This window comes from Sus scrofa, chromosome 1, assembly GCF_000003025.6.
Source record: "Sus scrofa isolate TJ Tabasco breed Duroc chromosome 1, Sscrofa11.1, whole genome shotgun sequence".
Lineage (NCBI taxonomy): Eukaryota > Metazoa > Chordata > Mammalia > Artiodactyla > Suidae > Sus > Sus scrofa.
In genome coordinates this window covers 104,758,165-104,772,026 of record NC_010443.5, presented here as the reverse complement: position 1 = coordinate 104,772,026, position 13,862 = coordinate 104,758,165, and the positions used below count along the sequence as shown (strand labels likewise).

Genomic DNA, 13,862 nt, shown 5'->3' with positions numbered 1-13,862 from the left:
ATGGCTTTATGAAATATAGTGTCAGATTTAACTTGCCTACTTCCTACATTGTCTAAATACCTTTATTAAACAACATGTAAGGTGAAAATCTTTTTTCCAAAGGAGCAGTGCCTGCTGTACACTTAACACCCAGCTGATGGCCTTGTATATATCTGGCATTCAATAATTTCTGTTAAACTATTGAAGGAAAGAAAAACTGAATTGAGCACTAACGTAGATCTTCTGCTCCCTGAATATGAGAAACCAAAATGAAACAATAGTAGTCTCAATAGTAAGTTCTAAGCCAGTTGGCTCAGAGTGAATTAAAAAAAAAAAAAAAAAAAATCTGTAGGCATGTTTTCATTATGGTGTTAACAAGGGATTAACTTTATATTAAAAGTAGTTCACGTAATTTCCATATAATTTTAAATCTTTTAAACTCATAGTTTTATAAATCCAGACACTCTCAAAATTGTCTGTAGTATAATATCTACCTGATGATATGCGAGTACCCTTTCAATTGCTGTGGAGGGTTTAAGGTAGTTCTGTAACTGTATACCAAAAAATACAAAAATTTAAAAAGAGGACAAAAACTCAGAACTTTATACTTGAGATTCCTCTTCCCCACATATCATATATGTAATCCCACCTTTAATTCTGTCTAATCTGTATGTTACAAAAATGAAATCTCATCTTTTAAATCAAAGAGACTGTTTTCATTATTACCTAATGTCTTTATATGCTTTTTAAAACCTGATATTCCCATTGTGGGCTCAGCAGTAACAAACCTGCCTAATGACTATGAGGATGCGGGTTTGATCCCTGGCCTCACTCAGTGGGTTAAAGATCCGGCATTGCTATGAACTGCAGTTTAGGTCGAAGATGCGGCTCAGATTCTGCATTGCTGTGGTTGTGGTGTAGGCCAGCAGCTGCAGCTCTGATTCGACCCCTAGCCTGGGAACTTCCATATGTTGCATGTGTGGCCCTAAAAAGAAAAGAAAAAAAACAAAAACAAACAAACAAACAAAAACCTGTCAACTTGCAAATTCTGCCATATCACAAGTGTTTTATTTCTGTCCCCAAATTTAGGAACAATTTGAGTTTTTAGTTGGTTTTCATAGAAAAAAAGAAGTCAGGGGACTTCTAAGAATGTTTTCTTTAGCATTAGTACCTTCCTGACTTGACACAGTCCTATGTAGAAATGTTTTCTGTTCTTTTACAGTGGAATTTTTACAAAGAACCCTTTAACTATGTTAAATATTTATATTCATTTGGCAATATAGAGCCACTTGGGAGAAAAATGCCAAGGTTGTCTTATGATGTAATCAGCTCACCAACACAAAGATGAATACACAACAGGCAATCAAGTGTATGAAAAAACCCTATTCTAATAAGGCAAGGCTGAATGCCTCAGAAAAGTCATGGTTTTCTTTGTCCTTTACAGATGGCCATCACAGCAGTGACCCTTGGAGCTCCTCCAGTGGGATGAATCAGCCTGGCTACGGAGGAATGTTGGGCAATTCTTCTCATATTCCACAGTCTAGCAGCTACTGCAGCCTGCATCCCCACGAACGTTTGGTAAGGCAGATTCACTTGGTAATGGAGATAACACAGCTGGATTATTAGATCTCATCCTGTCCTGGCACGCATGTGCACAAGAACTCTTGTCAATGAATGTAAAAATGGCACCCGCCCATTATTCTTACAGTTGTATTGTTTCTGAGATCAAAGACATAACTCAATCAGATCACCTTCCTAAGTCCTTCCAGATTCTCTTTGTCATTGCTGTTTTGTTCTGCGCTTTCTTTATCAGAGCATCCGCTTCTTATGGTGCCTAAATACACACTGTATTTGCGTTGCAGGATTTTTGCTATGGCAGTTCCTTGTTATTTTTTATGTAGTTCTGAAGGATACACCGCAGGGGGCAGCATGACAGTCCATAGACTTTGGTAGTAGGTGATGTGCATCTCCCATGGGTATTTCCATTTCTCTTTGACCAGCTTCTGTAGCTGGCGACGGCTTTGAGCTTTGAACTATTGTATCACACCCGAAGGAAGGTGTTTGTTTCCTACACACTCTCATCTATAACAGCAATGATGGGATTTCCATTTAGATCAGATTCTTAATTATCACTATTTTAGCTTTACTTCCACACCCTCCAGTATCCTACTCATACTCTCTTTTGCCTCACTCCATTGAAAATGTTAAAGTTTCCATTCTATCCATCACCTACACTCATCCATCCTAAGTAGTCTCTTTTTTCTGGAGGAAGCAACTCATTGGATGTTTATCTAGCCTCCAAATCTGCCACAGCCCGGAATCCACTTATGAACTAAGTGGAAGAAAGAGTACTTCTAGATCACGAGTATGTTTGGGCCGCAGATGAAATGGGACCAAGTCCCTTGTGCAATAAAATAGCTTTAAAAATGTCAACCTCTAATGGTCCAAATCCACTGGCTCTTCGTGGTACTTACCTTACTACTCTTCATCTCGTGGTGTGTCCCCCTTTTCCCTCTCCTGACCCCCAGATTTATGTTTCTTTCTCTGGTCTAATTTAGGAGACAGTGCTTTCTGGATTTCCATAGTCTTTCTTCTCTTTTGCTCAACCACCAGAGATATAGAAAACGTGACATATCCCATTCCGATAACTGAAAATATTCCAGAAGTGAGAATTTTGGATATCCTTCACAATACCTATTTAGTGAGCCCTAGTGATGGAGACATTGGGTGGTCAGTCAGCTTAGCTGCTCATGAGAGACAAATCATGGAGACAGAATTGGGCTTTTTTTTTTAATCATCTCCTACATTTGAATATGTAAATCACAAACTCTCAAATTTCAGCACGTTTTCAATAAATAGCAGATGATTTACTTTCAAATTTCCTCTTCTCTCACCTCCTACTTGGAGTTATTAGTGTGAAAGCTAAAGAAGTAGCACTTATTATTATACTAAAATGTCTTCTTGACTAACATTTTGATTTCACTATCATCGTTTTGTACTTCTCTAAGGAACTCATGATCAAAACTCTTTGTGTCCTTTGAGCAAGGAATGTTTTAATTACAAAAAGATTTTGGCACTATACTAACATGTTGGAATTTCATTCCTTTGAAGAGTAGTCCATCTGACATTGGTTCCTCTTCCCTCCTATATTTCTTTCTTTCTTTCCCTATCGTGACTTAGGTGCTTTGATTTTTATCCCAGACAAGTTCACTGCATGGAGGAAGTGTCTTTAAAATGTACTCGGATGCACAGAAAGTATAATTTTAAAAAAGAAACCCACTACACCCTTTTAGAAAAAGTTTGCTGAGCCAAAACAATATTATCAACCAGGAGGAAAGGTCATTTTGAAGGAGTAATCCAATAGGTTGTATCAGATGCTGTATTTGTAATGCCCTTTATCCATCACAAAACAGTTTTCATTCTTAACACAATCAGTTGACAGACCTTGGGGTTTTGTCTTTCAAAAGGGCAAATGAATTAGGTCTCTGGTAATGTATCCTAGTGAATTTTCTCACTGATAGGGAACATATTGAATTATTATGTCTAGTTATCATTGTAATTTTGGTATTTATTCTAAACTCTCTCGCTGAAGTGGCCTCTCATCCTTGAGTATACAGTAGGTGGTTCGTTGCCTTTTACTGGAAAGTAATGGCTATTCTTCCTCTTCCTCTTCCTGCAACTTCGGCAGGAAAGGAGTAGAGGCAAAGAAGAAAGCTTTCCTTGGATTATTTTGGGTATAATTTGGTCACATTAGTATGTCTCCGAAGGTAAAACATTTTAGAAACATCATTGCCTTTATCACTTGATACCATGTTATCAAAGAATCTATAATTATAAAGCTTAAAATCCACATATATCAGTGGCAACTGTCAAGTCACCCGTTTTGAATCTTTAAATCCCCTCTACAGTTTCAGCCTCTACAGCAGGTCCCATAGCTAATCACTACTATGTCACATATACACAGACAAAATCACTCAGAAGAATGGAGTTTGTGGTCAAGCTTTGGAATGGGTTGTTGCAGATTTAGGTTTGGAATGACTGCGGAGTTCTTTCTGAAAATAGGATAGAGTCTCTGCAGTCTGGCAGGGGCTAGGCATGGTCTTTGTACCACAGAGTCTGGAATTTTAAAGGCAGTTCTCTTGCCTTTATGGTTTGTAACATAAACTCTTACCCCAGTGCCTCTGAACGGGGGTGATTTTTACCCCACAGAGAACACCTGGTAATGTCTGGGGACATTTTGGGGTAGGGGGGTGCGTGTAGGTATTATTGGAATGGAGGCCACGGATGCAGTAAACATACTACATTATGTAGGAGAAGTATCTCCCCCGCCCCCGTCCTGCCCGGCACAGCAAAGAATGATCTGGCGCAAAAGTCAACAGCATCAAGGCTGTGAAACTCTGCCTTAACCTAAAGTATGACTTTATTCTTAGTATGTACTAACAATTATTGGGTTTTCTAATCTTTAAATTATCCACCTGTAGCTTCATAAAAGTGTCACTCATGGAAAAAACATTTGTAACACTTAAGTCTGTCAGTAGATGCCAAAGACACTATGATTGGGTATCAAAGTAAAAATAAATAAACAAATAGTGGGCATGTAAAACCATAGCACTTTATCATACTTCCCCTTTCTTTTGCCTTTGTGGGAAGTGGGGTAGACAGTATTAATAGCTAGAGTAAGAAAGACCAAGGGGACTTCTTATAGTTGATCCCTAAATTAAAAAGACATTGTTCACTTATCATTAGTGTAATACTCTCTTCGGTATATGTATTACATCTTTGAATGACAAACGTTCTTAAGATACTTTTCCTTGTAAGATAATCTAGTTACAAATCTCATTAACTTCTTTCAGCACCTATTTTTCTATGAGTCTCTAAAAATAACTGATTTTTTTTTTTTTTTTTTTTTTGTAGATTGCATTGGTATCCCCAATTAAAATCTATGGGGAATAACTTTTCTTTTTATTCTCCAAACTTAGTATTAACCCTTTGGCAAATCATGAATTACTGTTCCATTTTACACAAAATTAAAAGGGTTTAAAAATTCTCATCGATGTGATAATCTTTTTTCTGTCTCATCATAATTATTTAAATATTTTTTTAAAATTCTTTTCCTCAGTTTTGGTTTTTGTAAGCTTGGAACTGGTTTATAAGGCTTCTTTATTCAAAAACTCAGCATGGAGTAGAACAGTGTGGAAATGGGAATCAAACCATCTTTTAAGCTTTTCTTTTTGTTTTTCCATAACCTGTTTATTTTTTCCACGTTATTATAACCTTTAGCTCTTGAGCAGAAATAGCTCTTCTAAGGTTGGTCTTCCATGGCTTATCCAGTTTTTTAGGTCAGTTGTACTATGGAATGGGGCCATTCTTGTCATTCTTTGGAGAAAATTCCAGAGAATACTTGGGGTATTCTCTAAGTGGGAAGTAGAGATGAGTTTAACAGGTGGCCTAAGGAATGTTTTGGGCAAGCAAAGAGGTCTGTGAAATTTAAAAGTGTGAAAGGCATACTTGGGGACTTGGAAAGGTTTAAGGGTGTATCCCATCTTTCTCACTGAAGCCGACCTTTCCACTGGACCATTTGGGGTGTGCAGAGGTAATGTTTTAAAAGACATCTGCCATGTCATTGGCAAACCTAACTCCAAAATGGACATTCATAATCTAGACTGTTGTCTTTCAAATAAGCAGCATTTCAGCCCACTATTTGTTAAACACTAACTGGTAACCAGTTCTTTGAGTTGTAGGATGAAGGTGTTCAGTGCTCAGCTATGGTCTGGGTGCAAAGCTAGGAACTCCATTCCCTTCGCTTAAAGAGTTTACAGTTTGGGGAAAATGCACTTGAAAGAGAATACATGGGAAGGTATTTAATTAAGTGTTGAATGGCACAATGCAGGATGAAAATGCGTTAGGGATTCAGAGAGAAGAGATTGTGGAAGGGTTGGCAGTCATAAGGAATCCTCAAGGAACAGCTGGAACCTAAGATCGGCCTCGCACAGTAAACAGGGGGATACTAAGACCCCTGGGTCTCACTCCTTGACTGGGCTTTCAGCAACCCTGACTTTCAACATCATATTCAATCTCTAATTTCAACAGAATCTCCAGTAATGATGTAATAAAGATCCATAGCCCATTAATAGATAGCATAGAAGGAAAAAGTATATTTTAACTTAAATATTTTTCCTTTACATGCCTGTAATATATTCACACGCCTATGAGAATATCTTTTTAAGCTACTTTTATCTTGAAAAGGAAAATAGCTCTATTTTTGTAACTACCCATGCTTTGCAACTAACGATGTTCCTTTTAGTGATCTGTTCATTATACAGCAGGTGGATGGGTAACAACTAATATGCCACTTTATAAGCACTGTGATATGCCCCAAGAAAAGCAGCTTATGTGGACAAAGAGTGGAATAGTCAAACCCAAAGCCAAGCCTTAAACCAAAGGAGTCTATAAAAGATGGTGTTCTTTTCTTTTAGTCAACTAGATGGTAAATGGTAAGGGAGAGGACATGTGGAAAAAAAAGTAAAATAAGAAGTTCCCATCCTGGCACAGAGGAAACGAATCTGACTAGGGACCATGAGGTTGCGGGTACGATTCCTGGCCTCGCTCAGTGGGTTTTGGATCCAGTGTTGCCGTGAGCTGTGGTGTAGGTCACAGACCTGGCTCGGATCTGGCATTGCTGTGGCGGTGGTGCAGGCTCTGGCATAGGCTGGCGGCTAGAGCTCTGATTAGACCCCTAGCCTGGGAACCTCCATATGCTGCAGGTACAGCCCTAAAAAAAAAGACAAAAAAAGAAAAAAAAAAGAGAAAGAAAATAAGTCATTCCCAGCTTGTTTGTTCCAATATGGTCATGGATTTAAAGTTTTACATGTTGATACTTTAGAGAGGGATTTGATCGTTAGTGCTTTTTGAATTTTTCATTTACCATTTTGTTCTTGCTAGAGTTCAGAGAGATCCAGTTGGACAGGAGGAATATTTAAGACTGGTTATTCTTTGCCAGTTAGTGTCCAGAAGGGTAGCATGAAGTGTGATAGACACTCTGTGGGTCGTGGTGGTGTCTTATTCATTACATTATGGAATCCTTCTTTCTTGATCAATAGACCATACAGAAAAAGAGTGGTAGCAGTGGTTTTTTATGTTGTTTTTTAAGATGTATTTTTGGATATTTTGAAATTCTGAGGGCTGTCCCCACAGCAAAAGGAAGGGTTCTGAAAGAAGTATTAGAAGACGAACCCACTAAATATTTTATGATTGACTATGGCCTCCTTTTCTGCTTCTTGCTACAGAGCTATCCATCACACTCCTCAGCAGACATAAATTCCAGTCTTCCTCCGATGTCCACGTTCCACCGTAGTGGTACCAACCATTACAGCACCTCTTCCTGTACACCTCCTGCCAACGGGACAGACAGCATCATGGGTGAGTCACGGAAATACCAGACCTGCTGTGGACGACCCATGTCAGGGTTTAGTAATCAAGGACCTCTTTTTTACTCCTTCATAATTGAACAGAAATCAAGCAATGAATTTTTTTCACATAACCAAAGGAATGGAAAAATGAACCAAACAGAAATTGTCATTGTCTTAACTGTCATGACTTTTGTGGTCGCAAGAAACTGAAATCGGGTTGCTTTCTCTGTTGTGAATGATTAGAAGGAATAAAGGTTTAAATAGATCACAGCTACCTTGCTTGTTACACTGTCCAACAGCTAACAGAGTGAACTTTCATAAGAGGGGCCATTGAAGATGAGTAAGGTAGAAGATGTAACAGCCTTGAATAGTAGTTTTGGATCACTTCTCAAATTCCAGTCACTGTGCTAAGCTTTTAAACATAACACATCCCTGTCATGTGATGGCCATAGATGGTTATTTATTAATAACGAGAAAGCTTCACATTCTGGAGATTGTGGCATTGTGGAGTCCTTCAGATGGGACATAAAGGAGGTGCTTGGGCATCCATGGACCAGAAGTGATTTGCTGCTTTTTCTCAGCAGATTTGCTAATGAGTTAAGACCCCAGCAGAATAAACTGAGCCACCGTCTTCTCAATTTTCATGATGTCCGTTGTGGTCCGCTGCTTAGGATGGATGGTTACCCCACCAAACCTCTGCTCCTGAGGGAAGAGCTAGGCAGGGTCTCTAGCTGCCCCTGGAGGAAGAGTCCAGGTTGTGGGAGAGGCAGCCACTGTCTTCTGATACTGCCTTGGACAACCCTGTCATTCAGAGGAGCACCACAGCCTGACGCTCCAGGGTCTTGTTCCAGCCTCAGACACCACTGCCCACCACCGACTCTAGTTCAAACTCAGACCCACACCTTGCTCACTTCCAGCGGTTCACTGATGAGAACATGAGCTGTACATTTTAGAGAGAAGAATGTGTTTAGACAGAGCAAGACTGCTGTTTAGTCCCCTGAGCTCGTTGCAGTTTCTTCATTTTCTTTAGATAGTCTCTGGAACTTCGGCAAATGGTGTGAATCACTTATGTGGGGGAGAGTTTTTGATGAAAGAGAAGAGAGGTGTTGTGAAATGTTGTAAATAGAATTCTGCCTAAATAATACACTCCCTGCTTATTCAATAATATACTTCACACTTGAGATGAGCCATCTAGAAGCCTTTCACTATCATGTCTCACTAAGCAGCGAATTTAGGAAAGCGTTTCCATTTTTGTGACTTTTCATAACAAAGCCTCTACAAACGTGTTGCATCAGTTTGACCTTGGAGAGCTATGGACAGAGGTCGTATGGGGAAGTTTTGTTAGCTATCAGTGCAGTTTTGGCAGATCCGAAAAACAAGAAGAAAGAAGTGCAGAACTGAAAGAGTGAGAAAAGCATATTTCACTTCAGTGTGGTTTGACAAATGGAAAGCCCCTTTTTGCAGTCATGAGGTCTAGTTATAAAGAAGGATGACCGGTCATTCATCCTCTTACAGGGCAGATTTCCTGTCTACTTATGGTTTGAGTAATTTTCTTTTTTTAAGACGGTAGAAAGGTAGAGCAAAAGCTTGAGATGAGGAAAGCGGACTTAGGCACTGTTTGAAAAAAAAACAAAAAAACTTGTGTTGATTTATTTGCAGAACCATCTTCCTGGGAGAGAAGCACTGGGACATGGGAAGAAAGATTCTGTGATATGGTGTGATTATTCTTCGTGAGCTGTGGTCCTTGGAGCCACAAGTCTCAGGGATGGAATTTGCTTTATTTAAGCAAGTTGGCTCATCATGGGCTTAGTAGATGAAACAGGATCGTCTTCTCTCTCATGGTCTGGGCAGGCTAGAGCCTTAATAGGTTACTTCTATGTACTAATGGGCTCAACTACATACTAAAGATGGACTTTAACTTGTTATACAGACTGAAGGGCCCTGTTTAAGTGGAGGGAGAGTCTAGATAATGATAAAGAAGCTAAAATTTTAAAAGGGAAATGTGTGAGGTTTTTGAAACACAGAAAAAGCTTTTTAGAAACACCTTTACTACATAAATCATTCCATAATCATGGGTGTACCTGTCAGAATCTACGAGCAGCATATGAGGAAGCTTTATAATCTCTTTTGGGGAAATAAGTAGACATGGTAATTCAGCTTTGGGCAGGAGACAGATCTTTATTAATTTGCATACATACAGTTATTACTTTAGGATTACTTGAGGGGAGAACATTCTACCATGCTCATCTTTAAAATAATAGGCCCTCTAAATCCTTCAGTTAAAATCCAGAGGAAAATTTAGCTATGATAATAAGCCTTAGTATCACATGGGGTCCAAGTGGCTCCTGTTTCTTTGCCCTTTAATTCTCTTAGGCTTTGGTTTGAGTTTCAGAGTGTGGTACAAGCCATGGATGGCAGTATGTCTGTATAGCAAGAAGAGAAGATTTCTTTTCTTGTTAGTGATACTTCCCTTACAAACAGTGTGGATTAATAGGATACATCTGTAGACTTTTGAAAATATTTGGCATATACTCACTCATTCTGAAATGCAGGAAATAAAGAAATATTACATTGCCTGTATCTCAAAGAATAAACAGAGCTAATTAAATAATTGGTAAATAGGGAACACATAGCCTGACACATGTTTGAGATTACACACATGATTCTGTAGAAAATGACTGTAAGCAATACTAATGCCATAAGAATGGGGTTCAAGCACTAACACATGGACATCACATTTTTTCAAGTTCTCTTGGTGAAAAGTTGCAAGGCAGTGCTATCTTTTCATAAATGGCATTGATGTCTCAGGAAGATGTTTTTTCAGTTCCAAGGAAGATCACTGCCCCTTCTCTCAGTTTTCATGTTATATTGTTATGTAATCTTGACAGTCAGTGATTGTCCTGAACCAGTCATAGAACAACAGAACTCATGTGGAATGACATCAGCAGTCAAGAACCATCAGACAGTAACCTCTCTGGAAATATGCTCCCTCACCTCTGGTTCTGCCCTCTGCATCTTAAAGACAGAAGATGTCCAGTGAGCCTTGGGATGGCTTGTGTTTAACTTAAAGGGTTGGCCGTTGTTTCTTGTTTTCTTTCATTTGCCCTTTCAATACCCAGTATCATTTTTTTTAGAAACACTTAGGATGGACAAAACTGACTCAGATAATATTAATGATGGCATTTTTATATTTTTGTCTTTTGTCTTTTTTAGGGCCGCACCCACAGCATATGGAGGTTCCCAGGCTAGGAGTCAAATTGGAGCTGGAGCTACAGCTCCTGGCCTACACCACAGCCACAGCAACTCAGCATCTGGGCTGCGTCTGAGGCCTACACCACAGCTCACGGCAATGCCAGATCCTTAACCCACTGAGCAAGGCTGGGGATCAAATCTGCATCCTCCTGGATACTGGTTGCATTCGTTAACCACTGAGCCGTGAAGGGAACTCCCAGGATTTTTTTTTTTTTTTAATGACACATTCATCCATGGATTTTTGCAAGAGTGTTACAGTAAAATATTTCACTGGTGGCATCGAGTCCACTACTTTTCTTTGAAGCCTTGCCAGCCAACTCTGGAGATTATTTCTGACATGTCTGACTTGAAAGGGTCTCTTAAGCGCCCTGAAATTATATGAATATAATGCACGGGACACCATGAATTCTTAGTAGTTCAAAGGATGTGGCAGGCAGTTAAGGATAGAAGCTCAGTCAGGGGATGCTTTAAAAGTTACCGCCAACAGAGCTTTCAACTTGATTCCTTAGACTTTTTCTGTGTAATGCTGCTGAGCGTATTTTAGAAGCACTGCGGTCCAGTGCCTCTGTGTGTGAGAGTAGGAAATGCATGTAGAGTTGGAAGTGTAATAAATTATTAGATACTAGCTCTAGAGAGTAGAATTGTCTAGAGGTCCATAGCCGAATACATAGTCCATGGAGATAACGTAGTCTACTTTTTTCTTCCCACCTGCCATATCCAGTAGCCCTTCCTGATCAAAAGGAGGATGGAGAGGCCCACCTACCATAACACAGCCCCTGAGGCTCCTCAAGGACTAGAGAGGCCACTACCCCCCTGGGAGACTCCATTTGTATACATTCCCAGGGTGTGACCCGCTTGTGGTCTGAGGCTACACACCCTCCCTTCTCCTGGGAGCGAATTGGGCGTGCAGCTAGCATAGTGGTTATAATAACTGTTATTGTTTTATTAGTCTTTAACCAGCCTGCTTGCAAACGCATGGTGTTTGCCATGTTTTTAAACCTCAAACCAAACAGTGTGAACAGACTACCAAGATTGATTTAATACAACATATGCTAAAGATTACCCTGGAATATCTATCTGGTTTATGAATTAATCTGGTTTACAACTTTCACTTCTCATGACATGTTTGTATGACATGATGCGTTTTAGTGTGTGGCTTCTCTAGTAGAAACATTATGTCCATTTCCCCTTGAGGACTTGGGTTTCACAGTAATTTTATTATTAGAGAAGTCACATTAAGATTTGCTTTGTCTTTTGCAAGAATCTTGAGGCTTCACGTACCCCAGTTGGGTGATGCGCAGGCTCAGAGCCTAAGAGTAATAGGAATTTTATCCAGCAGTGTCAGGGCATCTTAATTACAAAGACCACCCACGGAGAACAATAAACTGGTTTGATTGAAGTCTTCTCATCCATTCCCTGCACAGGGTTGGGAGGGCCCAACTTCCCCCTTGAATTCCTAGGAATCCCTCCTGCTACAAATGAGTGTGTTGTAGCCTATATTTGAGTTTTTATTCTAAATTTGTAGGTAGTGGGAGTGCCAGAAATGCTCCTTCTTTTGTTATCTTTGTAGAGACGCTCATGACACTTATGCTGCTTCTACTAGTTTCACAACAGGAAGGTCACTTGGGACACAGTTCAGGAAAACCTAAAGTTGAAAGCAGTCATCTTCTTTCAGACAAAGACACTATGAGTGGCACTTCTTCCTCCTTTTGTCTTGGTGACATGCCCAGGCTGGGGTTATGAGTGTGCAATAATGGGATAACACATTTTCCAAATTCTGATTTTCGGTTGTCAGAAAATCAGGCACCACTCATCCTCCTTGAACTCAGGTGTGTTCTAGCGGGAACTGCCATTTCCCTACAGCTGAGATTGAGACCGAGGGTGGTCCCACATGTAGCTGAAAGTACTCAGCCCTTCTTTCTGCTCCATCTTCTCACCAGCAGTAGCACCTGTGTTGAAGCCATCTGAACAATGCTTGGGTAGCTGGCAGTGTCGAATCCTCCCACAAAATTACAGTTCCTCTTAATAACCACTCATCTCCCATTCATATTTATGTTACCACTCTCTCTCCCAGAGACATGATTATTTTTCTCTCTTGAGCAAGAGAAATTGATAAGAGCCACAGTAAATGTAAGAACTCAGTCCAGTTGTCACCAAGTAGGGGCAACAGTTTTTCTCTTTATTTCTGTGACGTGGGCATTTTGGTAATTTCTAATAATATCGGTTGACAAAATCTCAGGCCTGGAAGAGTCATCATGTCCTGTTATATTCAAGGTGGAAAAGTGAATTTGATGAGCACATGTTTAATGAGAAGTAGGGTTGGCTAAATACAACCCATTACTTAATCTAGAAGAAATTTTGCTAGTTAAGAATTAAAAATATATTCACTTTCTGATTATTCATGCCCGTTAACCTCTGAGGAGCACAATTGAAAAAATGAAATCTTTGGGAGAATAACCCATGTACCTTAATAAGGGACTCTTGAAAATGTGTCTTCCCCACCGTTTCCTGGAACAGAACAAAGGAATTCCAAGTGAAAGGGCAAACTGGTCCCAGTAAACTGCTTTGAAATTTAAGCCCGTGGGTTGGTTCTCCAGCTGTTGGAAGGTAGAGGGCTTCATGTTAAAAAATAGTTTCTTCTTATCAGTGGCTTCCGTAAGTAACCTTTGGAGTTTTCGGAGATAATTTCAGGACAACGGGAGGAAAGGAGTTAAATTCTGTCTTTTATTATAGTTCCTGAGTTCTGATCTCTCCATCTATAAAACAGGCACTAATAGAAAGTTTAGTTAGATGTAGTTAGAAAGGATGATAAGGCTTGTATCTTATCTCTTATAAGGTATGATTTTTGGGCCACGTGTAATTTATTTTTTAAACGTCCTTAAGATATTTGTATTGGTTTTCAGTTCTCTCTGGTTTCATGTAAATACTTTTTAACACACTTATTATTCTCATTTTAAAACTGTTCAAAGAATAAATCCTTTGAGAACTACTACAGCAGCAAATTTTATCTATAATTATAGCAATATCTTATCCTATTTGGGTTTAGTTTCTTTGTTAGATAATGTAATTTTTTTCCAGTGTGGCTCCGAACTTTCATTTCATGAAGATCTCTTTTATAGTCAAGCAGAATCACAAATTATTTTGACTGGAAACTATAATTTTAATTATAAAGTATATATGATGATATTGCTTGTGGGTGAAAAATATACATGTATGTAATTG

General features: G+C 39.3%; 1 protein-coding gene across 37 annotated transcripts in view; it reads left to right on the top strand.

Annotated features, from left to right (window-relative positions):
• Positions 1-13,862, top strand: part of TCF4 (transcription factor 4) — a 361,111-nt gene that overhangs the window by 307,893 nt on the left and 39,356 nt on the right. For all 37 annotated transcript variants that reach the window (XM_021093491.1, XM_021093499.1, XM_021093587.1 and 34 more), the window contains 2 exons: positions 1,424-1,557; positions 7,266-7,398. In XM_021093491.1, coding sequence (XP_020949150.1) covers positions 1,424-1,557; positions 7,266-7,398 — 267 coding nt within the window. The remainder of the gene's footprint in view (positions 1-1,423; positions 1,558-7,265; positions 7,399-13,862) is intronic.